Below are 11,591 nucleotides of genomic sequence, written 5' to 3'. Positions count from 1 at the left end.
AAAAGAAAGAAAGAAAAGAAAAGAAAAAGAAATAAGAATTGGACTAACCAAAGCAGTAGAGAACAGAGGACTCTACAGAGACTATTGTCCTGACACTCTTTTTGCATAGAACTGAGCCTATGCCCTAAGATCATCTTTTTGTGAAACACCAGAGTGGCATACAAATAAAGGCTATTACTCACAAGATTGATGCGCTACTTAAAAACCATCTGTATGAAACCAAAATATCAACAATTACTGAAAAGCAAAGATGAGAAGATAAGGGGGCAGGGAAACTAGAGGACTGGAAATGGAACAAATGGAACACAGTTAAAGAGAATGTTAACACATTGTGAAAAATACAACTAATGTCATTGAACAATTTGTGCAGAAATTGTCAAATAGGAATCTAATTTGCTGTCTAAATTTTCACCAAAAACTCAATAAAATATTATTACCATGTATATATACATAGATAGATAGATAGATAGATAGATAGATAGATAGATAGATAGATAGATACGGCTTCTTGTAGCATAGTGCCTAAGGCACTTGACTGCTAACCAGAAGGCTGGTGGTTCAAACCCCCCAGCCACTCCTCGGAAGGAAGATGGGGCAATGTACTTCCGTAGTGATACTGCCTCGGAAACCCAAGGAGAGGTCGCTATGAGTCGGGTCCGACTTGACAGCACATAACAACAACAACATAGGTGAACTTAGAACAAAAACTCTCTTAGTCTTTGTCTGTGTGATTATCTCCCTTGTTGCAGAAGCACTCAGAGTGGCATGTTTTACCCTAAAACCAACCAAACCAAACCCTTTGCCATTGAGTCAGTTTAGATTTGTATAGACTGGATGAATAGAACTACTCCATAGAGTTTTCTTGACTATAACAGGCCTTTCTTCCACGGTGCTGTTGGTTAGGTTAAAATCACCAACTTTTTAGTTGGTAGACAAGCACAAACCATTTAGGCTACCCAGGGACCTTATTTCACCCCAAGCAGAAAGTAAAAAGTCCCATCTAAAATTTAGGATTGGGTCCCTCACACTTCTTGCTAAACCTCTTCTCAAGCAAAAACAAATATCCTCCCAATCTTTTGGAAATTTAGAGATGCTTGCCCTGCTTGGATTCTGCTCTATGTGGGAATTTTGATTTTTTTTCTTATAATTTTCCCTAAGCCCAAAGGAGCCTCATTAGAACCTTTATGACAGCCAAAGTCTCTCAGTCAAAGAGCAGCAGGGAGAGTAATTCTAATTCCACAGGTGCCTATCTGCCTTACTGCAACTCTGGAATGTGTTAGCACCTGGAAGAACATTACCTGGGTGGGATGACTTGACGGCGATCAATAAATTCTCGTAACTTGATGGCAGCCATCATGAGTGGGAATCTAAAAAAATAATAAAGTGAATATTCTCATGGCAAGTGTATACATATTTTCAGATGTGAGCTATCTGCAAAACCCTACTTGAAAGAAAACACAGTAAGAAAATTGATAGTAGAAGGATCTCCTGCACTGATCCCCCTCCAAGTGGTTGACAGTGGTAGCCAGGCACCATCTAGTTCTTCCAGTCTCATGGTCAGGTAGGCTGCAGATCACATGGTCTATTTGTTCCTTGGATTAGTTGTTTCCATGTGTCTTTGCTTTTCTTCATTCTTCTTTGCTCTGGACAAGGAGAGGCCCATCATTACATCTAGGTGGCTGCTTGCAAGCTTTTAAGACACCAGTCTCTACTCGCCAAAGTAGGATGTAGAACAATGTTTTTGTGTAGTGTGGTATGCCAATTGAGCTTGATGTCCCTTGCAACCATGGTCCCAAGCCCACAGGTCCAACTACTCAACTACGCACTTGCTCAGGGTAGCTGGCTGTGGCCAAGAAGCCACCACAACCTTGTCTATGAGGGTCAGTTTTATGGAAAGGTTCTAAAAATGCTTCTATGAGCTCTTACCTAGAGCCTGCTCCTCCAGCCCTCCCAAAGATTTTGTAAACACCTCCTAATCTATGTACAGTCCCTTTGTTTCTATTTATAGTACTGAATCCTAACTGAACACATTATATTGTTTGTAGCCTAAAACTGCACACTATTTCTGGTTATCTACTGGAGAAGAAGGCTTCCCACAAACGACTATGGATGCATGGTTAAGTGTCAGCTATGGGATGGGAACCTGAGTGGCTGGAGGACAGAGGTGGGAGCCTTTGTTTATTTTGTTGTTGATTTGTGACTTAGGAGACTCCATGTGTTACAGAATAGAACTTTGCCACAGTTTTTTTGGCTTTAAGGAAGCAAATAGTCAAGGCTTTCTTCCATTAGTCCTGCTGGGTGGGTTCATTTGGCCAACTTTTTGGTTATCAGCCAAGTAGAAACTGTTTGCTCCACCTAAGGGGCTTAGGAATCTTACTTTTCAGAGCATATCTTTTGTGCACCTTATGAATTTTGTGCTATGTGTAGTATGTTAGGAGCCCCGGTGGTGCAGAGGTTAAAGTACTTGGATACTAAAAGAAAGGTCAGCAGTTCAAACCTACCAGCAGCTCCATGAGAGAAAGATGTGGCCATCTACTTTCATAAAGATTTACAGTGTTGGAAACTCTGCGGTTTAGTTCTACTGTGTCCTACAGTGTCTCTGTGAGTCAGAATTAATTGAACATCAGCAACTTTGGTCTGGTATATATATTATGGATATTATACAAAGACAAGTGAGCCTCTCATTTGCATAAATGTGGAGAATGGTGTACAGGAGGACTACATATGATTTATATCAGTCATTTGCCCACTCAGTACAATGATGATTACAATACCTCTCTGGAGGACTAGATAAGATAATAATGCATGTTGAGAGTATTCTGTAATCTCAAAAGCACTCTTGATCACCATGTGAATGAGAGGAAGGACACATAATGTAAACTAGATAAAAGGAAGGAATTGTCTTCTTGGCAGGCTGAAACAGTAAAGATTGCAATAAAGACTGGTTAAAGAATTCTTCAGAAAAAGGGTCTTGCAAATATTTGCAAAAATTAAGAGACCATATTAGAAAATAGACTGTAAGTCCTTTGCTTAAGAGTTTTGTTAGTCAGTGTGGTAGATAAGTTGTGGTTATCTGGGCCTGGTTTTGAGTAGCTGGGCAGCTGGATGTAGTTATTCCCCATGATGAGACTGGTAAATAGCTCCATGATGGAGTCTACTGTGAGCAGCTGAATAGCTAGTTGCCGTAGGGATGTGGTCTGGTTCCAGTATATAAGAAGACAGCTTTGAGAAAGGTCTCTGAGCTTTTGGCATGCTTGGACACTGCATGTAGCTAAGTCTTCATCTCAATGGTCTACCATGTTATCTGCTTATCTTGGGACTGTTAATGGACTTGAATTAGTGGCCTACCATGTTGCCTGATAATGTTGGGACTGTGCCATTTTACTTGTTGACTTTGGGTTTTCAGCCTCAGCAGCCAGCAACTGCCTGAGTTAAGAGAAGGCTCCAGCTTCAGTGGGCCAGGAGCAAGAGGCAGAGCTGAAGCCCAAGGTTGAGGGGTTTTCACCCAGCCCCTAGAGTTGCTGTTGTTGTTGTTAAGTGCTGTTGAGTCGAACCCGATTCATAGCAACCCCTCCTTGGGTTTCTGAGGCAGTATCACTACGGAAATAGATTGCACAACCTTCCTTCCAAGGAGTGGCTGGTGGGTTTGAACCGCCAGCCTTCTGGTTAGCAGTCAAGTGCTTTAGCCACTATGCTACCAGAGCTCCCACTAGGTGACTAAAACAGTCAGTTATGGCTGTATGAGAGCACTCTAAACTGAAGTGCCTAGCATGATTAAAGTTAACTGCCCTAGGTCTAAATCAAAGCTCCATTGTTGAATTAAACTTGTCCAAAGTCCTCCATTCTGCCTTCTTAAAGATAAAGCCTCTAATTTAGAGCTGCAACATTTTGTGTACTTTAACCACTTTCAGCAAAAAATAGAGAGGACAAGAAAATGATTTGTGAAGAAATGTGTGTCAGCAAATGTTTGTCAAGATGGTCTCAGAAGAGTGCTTGCATAACAGGCCTCAGGAAGAATGTATACACAGCTTACTAAGTTAGCTCCAAGAAATTTATGTTAAACATAAATCAGCCTACCTTATAAAATCTCAACTTGCTGTTGTCTTGTAACTATAAATAATTCCTAGCCCTCATGACTGTAACCTTATACTCCCTTTCCCATTTATCTGTGAAAACTCTCCTGTCCTTCAGAATGTCACAGCACATTGATGAACCATCACTAGGTGCTGCCTGATCCGTATCACTCTATTCCTTCAGTAAAACTCTGCATTAATTTTAACAAAGACACCAGTTTACTCTTTGACACATACGAAGTTGAGAATTGTTTTTTCCATTTCTGTAAAGAAGGCTGTTGGAATTGTGATCAGAATTACTTTGAAAATATAGATCACTTCTGGTAGTATTGTTATCTTACCAATATTAAACCTTCCAATCCATGAACATGAAACCTCTTCGCATTTAAGTCTTCCTTGATCTCTTTCAGCAGTGTTTTATAATTTTCATTGCATAAGTCCTTCACATCCCTGGTTAAATTTATTCCTAAGTATTTTATTCTCTTAGATGCTTTTGTAAATGGAATTGTTTCTCTAATTTCCCTTTCAAATTTCTCATTGCTGGTGTATAGAAGCCCAGCTGATTTTTGTTTGTTGACCTTGTACCCTGCAACTTTGCTAAATTCTTCTATTAGCTTAAGAAGTTGTTTTGTGGACTCTTTGGGTAATAGCTGACATTGAAGCTAAGCCTAAGCACCTCAAGACTTATCAGAATACCTTGTCTGAGAGTTATTGACAGATCTTCCATCTACATCATTAGGGATTTTCTTCCTCCATGTATATAAGGGAAACCGAATCACATTTTGTGTGATTAGTATCTCTTGAACACATAAGAAAATTAGTTTGCATAAAATAGGTCTTGTTGTTAGTTACTGAAGAGTCAGTTCTAACTCGTGGCAACCCCATGTGTGCAGAGTAGAACTGTGCTCCATAAGGATTTAGTTAATCTTCCAAAATATTTCAACATATCAAATCTGAATGATAACTCAGGTGGAACACATGTTAAACCTACACTATAGTCAGAACCAATACTATCCAACTGTTGTCCTCAGCACCATGTACAACATACCTTTTATCTCCTTTAAGATATATATATTTTTTAGTAGTTGTCAGAAGATTTTTCCTCAGATGTGCCCCAAGTAAAATTCTTCCAGAGCAAATATGAATTATATCTTCACCTTTGCCCTCCTTGCATTCAGTAGTAAATTAACCCAGGAAACTTTAAAGCATTTTTCATTTTCATTTTGAAAACTTAATATGCCAAGAGTACATAATACTGTAAGATAATATTAAAATCATCCATAATTCTATCCATAAACACTATTTTCATATTCTATTTGCACACACACATACACACATATACTTAAATATTTGAAACCATAGCATATATTCTGGTTTATATTATTTGATTTTCATTTAATAACTAATATATCATGAAAAATTTTCTACATTGTTGCAGAGTATTCTTAATTCTAACATTTAATGTTCCTTTGTGTTGTTTAGTGAGGTATACCCATCATTCTATTTAAAATAGCAAACACTGGACTTCTTATCCCTATTATATGCTTTATTTTTTCTAAAATATTTATTACCAGTGCCAAAGCCATTTATTTTCATTCTCCTGAAATCTAGATTTCTGGGTTTCTGGAATTGGGGTGACCCATTTATCCTTAGGTGTCCTTTTGAACCTTGAACCTTAAAGAAACTGGTACCCTGGAGTCACCTTCAGGTCAAACAATAGCCTAGTAAGTAGCTTAGCACAGACCATTGGCTTTCAACCCACTGCCATCGAGTTGATTCCAACTCATAGCGACCCTATAGGCATTGAGTCATTTTGGGGAATTATCTGTGTACAGCCTGCTTTAAGAAGCAAGAACTCCAGGGGTTGACTAGAGGCTGTATTTGATGGTGTATGGTGTGTCCTTGATGATTTTGTTTCTGTAACTGAGGAATTCTGAAACCCTCCCCTGTACTTTGATTCTATCTTCTGAAAAATTAACATAACAATCCCTATATAACCTGCTTTCACTGTCTCCTTTTCATGACCATTCATGATAAAACATTCCTAACAGTTATGGGGGAACTTTCTCAACTTAATAAAGAACATCTATAAAAAACCTATAGGGCGTTTTCTGAGCCCTGTTCTGAATAGTTTTCATTTTGATGCTGCTCAATTCTAATCATATATACTCATAATAAATATATTCGGTTACCCTAATTTTTGGTGTTTCTCTGTGCATTTAGGTTTTTGACACCATCTGCTGTAGTGTGTGTTCACTTATTTATTTTATTTATATCTGTCTCCCCTGACTAGGAAGATTCTCCATGAGGACAGGGAATTTTGTCTACTTTGTTCACCGATGCCTCTAGAGTGCCAAAGATCATAACTGGCACATGGTATACTTTTAATAATTATATTGACTAACTGAGTGTGCCATGATTTATGAAACCCAGTCCCCTGGTGTTGGACATTTTAGTCATGCTGCATGTCTCCATGAATATATTTTGATTCTATTGAACTTATTTCTAAGATACACGACTAAGTCAATGGTTTGGACATATTCATGGTTCTTACTTAGGATGATTTCAATCTTGGCCATTAATTAATGTTGGCCCATAAACCAAACAAATTGAAAGGTAATAATAGAATTCCTTATTATACTGGTGTTTAGAAACTGAGCAAAGATAGATGAATGAAAGATGCATATTACAACATACTTTCTCAAAGATGATTTTCAATGTGTTGACTTTGGGAGCAAAGAGATAAGATTTGTTTTGTCAACTTTCCTTATTTACAACATAAAGAATCATGCATCAACACTTTTATTATAATATATTATGGGTTAAACAAAATTTCCATAAAATAAAATAAAAGAGTGAAAATTTTATGAAATATTACTATTCATGACAAACAGTTCCTAACAGTTATAAGGAAACTTTCTCAACTTAACACAGAACATCTAAAAAAACCTATAACTAAAATTATACTTAATGGTGAAAGATCGAATGTTTTCTCTCTGAAGTTGGAAATAAGGCAAATATGTTTATTCTCACCACTCGTATTCTTGCCTAACCAGTTCAATAAAGCAAGAAAAGGAAATAAAAGGCATATTGATGGGAAAGGAAGAAAACTTCCCCTTTGCAAATGATACTATTGTCTATGTAGAAATCTCAAATATTCTACAGTTAAAACAAAAATCATATTAAGCTAATAATAGAAATTAAAGTTTAATAATATACAATTTGAAAATTGAGATAACATTTTGACTGTTGTTGTTGTTGCTATTGTTTGCCATCGAGTCAGTCCCGACTCATAGCAACCCCTCCTTGGGTTTCCAAGGCAGTATCACTAATGACTAGAGAGTCAAAAAAAAATGTTTCAGAGAGTAGAGAATATCCAAAGATTATTATACCCTGGAAAATGAATTTGCCTTGTAAACTTTCACCCAAATCACAATATATATTTTTATAAAAAGGGAGGGGTAAGGAAGACTCTTATACCCCATATTATAGACATTACCATAGAAATAGGGCCAGAGCAGTGTAACACAACTTACCCTAAAACATAGCTACTAGTCTGCCCTAGGAGCTCTGGTAGCATAGTGCCTGAAGCACTTGACTGCTAACCAGAAGGCTGGTGGTTCAAACCCACCAGCTATTCCATGGAAGGAAGATAGGGCAATCTACTTCCATAGTGATACTGCCTCGGAAACTCAAGGAGGGGTCACTATGAGTCAGGTCTGACTCGATGGCACATAACAACAACAATAATTTATTTAGACCGTTGTTTGACTTGAAGGTGACTTGAGGAAACCAGTTTTAATCAAGGCTCAAGGTTCAAAAGATCATCGCAAAGCAATGGCTTGGATGGGTTACTCCTGCCCAGAATTCTTGATTCCAAGAGAATTAAAACTCTGTTTCTCATTACAAATAAATTCCTAAAACTAATAACTGTGTTATTGTTAGTATATAAAAATAAAAAAAATTGGAAACCAAAATTTAAAAATACCATTTATAATTAACTCAAAAATATTAGATATAAATCTAAGAAGACACAAGTAGAATTTTTATGTTGAAAACTATAAAATGCTGATAGAAGAAACCAAAGAAGATCCAAGAAACATACTGTGTTCATGGGTTGGAAGACTCAGCATAGTACAAATAGCAATCACACAAAGGACATGGGGTTGGCATTTACTGACCTCATCCAACCTCATGAGGGGGAAACAGAGTCACCATCAATAACCCAAGGCTTAATCCTAAGAAGCCAGGCATGCTGCCACCTTCCAGCCTTTTTACCAATTCTGACACCAACCATCCTTCCCACAGCACTCACTACTTCTCTGCTAGGTTTGATAATTCATTGCAATGACCACACAGAACCCACAGACAATATTCATGATTATGGTGTTTACATAATTGTAACAGTCTACAATTTAGGTTCAGGAACATGGTTTGGATATAATTCTTTGATCAGGAAATTCTCTCCTCTGTTATGCCCTCAGGCATGCCTCTCTGGCCCTTGGCCTTGGCCTGGCCTCTGCCCTGCTCAGGCAAGTGTTATGAAGCTCTTTTAGCTCTGCTGATAGGTACACCTATCTGCACCCCACTCCTGCCCAATGGCACTCAGCTTTATCACTCTGTGGGCCAGATAAGCCCACCACTCTGTCTCATGCCTCTTGGTTCCACTGTCACTGTCTCTCTGCTAGACATCTCTCTCTGCCAGGTGTCTCTCTGTTAGGCATCTCACTGTGCTGACCATCTCTCTCTCTCAAGCATCTCTGCCAAGGAGATCCAGTACAGGGATTGCAGGTCCAACGACACACTCAACTTCACCCTCAGGTCTTCTCTCTTGATGGCAGTGAGATCCCTGCCCCCACTCTAGGAATCTCATTTTAGGCCTGGAAGCATGATAAAACAAACCAATCTCAACAATAGAGTTCTACACACCTTATTTGCATGGTCCCACCCAGTAATCTGACGGGAGTTACAAAGACAATGGCTAGAAAAAACATACCAAGTAATTCACTGCACTGCAGCAATTTTCTCTAATTTGATCTGATTTAATGAGCTTCTTATCAAAATCCCAGCAGAATTTTTTATAGATATAGAGAAGCTTATTCTAAAATTTATTTGAAAATGCAAGGTGATTGGATTAAAACAGCAAAAACAATTTTGAAAAAGAGCAGCCACATTCTGGTGGGAGGGAGGTAGCAAAGAATTTGTCCTTGGCTAACACCCACTATCTACAAGACATTTTATATATGTTATCTAATTCAATCCTCAAAAGAGTTCTGCAAGTTGTTCTTTACAATCTTTAATTTGTAGAAGGTGTCAAGTAACACGTTCAAGGTCACACAGCCAGTAAATGAAAAAAAGCCAGGTCTGCCTAACTCCTTCTACTGCAGTACTACTGATCTACTGATGAAACAAATATTTATTGATAACTATCCTTTGTCAAGCACTGTACCAAGCACAGGGGGAAATATGTATAGTAAAATACATGTAATTCCACTGTCATGTTGTTACAATCTCATGGAAGAGATGAAATCAGACATTAATCATGTTGTTTTTATTGTCAATCACCAAAAGCAAAAAATAAACAAACTCACTGCTGTCGAGTCAGATCTGACTCATAGCACCCCTCCTTGGGTTTCCGAGTCACACAAATAAATATACAACTAAAACACAGTAACTGCTAAAACAGAATCCCTTAACAACAAGTAACTTCAGGTGGTTGGATAGCTGAGCTTCTGCTCTGCTCTCTGTGAGTTCTAAAGGAAAAGGCTCTAAGATGATTGCTTCAGAAAACCTGGACATTTTTTCCTGATATGAAGCATCTGAGAAGTTTTCCTCATGGTGATAAGCTTTCCAAGGACTTTGGTTTAAAAAGCATTTTTAAAAATTGGCATCTATTTTTATGCTATGAAACAGTTAATAATATTTCTTAAGTCAAAGTTTGGATCTTCCCACTCCAATGTCAAACAGAACCAGTAGCAATTACCTGATGAGTTTAATCAGCTTGGGGGTTGCCCAGAGAAGAGGCAGAGGAAGGATATTAGAATCAGCGTCTCAAGACTCTAATATTATTTATTTAGTAACTCTCAGAAAACTCTAATAATAGGTAGTGGCATTTAAACTGATGTGTAAACTGCAACAGTTGATTTTTGGATGTGTTTTATAACCTCAGTGTTGGGAGGATGGCCCCAGCCTTGGACCTGCAGCATTCACGATAATGAAGATTGAAAACTGAGTCTCTCTCTCCCTCTCCCAGTTTCTTCTTATTATTAGGAAGCCTCCCTCCCTGTTTGGGGTACATAATAAACTCTCTCTCTCTCTCTCTGTTCTGTTCATGAGTCATATTATATTGCACCTGACCAACTCCACTTCTTAATCTGTTTCTGGCAGGAAGGGAATGCAGTCCTTCACATATAGGAGGGGAATGTGCTGCATAGGCTGCAAGGATTGACCTGTTGACCATGGGGCACCTGTGCCCACTATTTAAGTTGATCTTTCTGTCTCTTCTCTATGTTAGTAAAATGTTGTTCCATCCAATGCTTGTGTGTAAGTCATGCTTTTGTTGCCTACTCGAGAACCTGGCTCAACAGTTTGGCTCCATGAGCACTATATCCTCAGAGTCATAGGTGTCCTTTTACCTTAGGACTATCTTATCTGTGCTTTCAGCAGTGAGGAAACCTTGGCCCCTGCAGAAAGCCATAGGGCATGATCTAATGGCACAGAGCCAGTGAAGGGAGCCCCTTTACAGAACTGGTATGACCCACCCAGATAAGAGTAAGAACAAGTCAGTCCTTGCTGACTGTAGGACTTTTCTGTAGTTAGAGCTGCTGCTCTATGCTCTGCTCCCAGCTGCCTCTCACCACATGTACTGTGAGAGGACATTTAAAAGAATGTTTTCAATGACTCAGTCCCCTTGTGATTTTGTTTGCTCAGAAAGTGAGTCTTCCCGGACCAGGAAGGCTGGTTCTCCACCCCACTTCCCAATTCTATTCACCAATTCTGCTGTCAGTTCTGCTGATTGAATGTTCTTCCTTTCCTCCTTTTCAAGCCTAAATTGTACTCATTCTTCAGGGCCTTATTCTAATCCTACACAGCCTCTGTTCTATCTGAGTTCCACATGGTCCAATGACCTCCTCTGAATTCCCAGAGTCCTTGAATAACTCTATTATGCATTTGGTTTTGAGTCCTTCTCTCATCATAGTTTCTGAATTTATTTATTCATTCCTTCACTTAACAAAATATTTGATAAATGACAAATTTTTGCTGGGCTCTGGAGACTTTTCAAAGAACAAGATGTCTATTTTATAAAGTGTTTTGCTTCTACAGCTAAAATGTGAACTTAGATGTTGGGGAAAATAATTTTTCAGTGGTCACTATCTTCACTTTCCTTGTCCTTCTGGTATCCCATTTTCTTGCAAAGTGTTCCCCATCCCAATGAGTGCTCCTGTATACTTCTAGAATGAAGGACTTAACAAAAGAATCAATCACTCAGCAACCTGTAAACAGGTTTTAAGCTTTGCA

The 11,591-nt window shown here is 38.6% G+C and overlaps 1 protein-coding gene across 1 annotated transcript in view; it reads right to left on the bottom strand.

The window, feature by feature from the left end:
- CUNH1orf100 (chromosome unknown C1orf100 homolog) overlaps positions 1-1,354 on the bottom strand; it is a 118,406-nt gene extending 117,052 nt beyond the window's left edge. The window contains exon 1 of the mRNA XM_007949155.1: positions 1,299-1,354. Coding sequence (XP_007947346.1) covers positions 1,299-1,354 — 56 coding nt within the window. The remainder of the gene's footprint in view (positions 1-1,298) is intronic.
- Between the last annotated feature and the right edge of the window lie 10,237 nt (positions 1,355-11,591).

The sequence above is a fragment of the Orycteropus afer genome, unplaced genomic scaffold (assembly GCF_000298275.1).
Source record: "Orycteropus afer afer isolate SDZICR_OR568_19922 unplaced genomic scaffold, OryAfe1.0 scaffold00239, whole genome shotgun sequence".
NCBI classification, from domain to species: Eukaryota; Metazoa; Chordata; class Mammalia; order Tubulidentata; family Orycteropodidae; genus Orycteropus; species Orycteropus afer.
The sequence above is the reverse complement of the archived record's forward strand: the minus strand, read 5'-3'. Positions and strand labels throughout refer to the sequence as shown.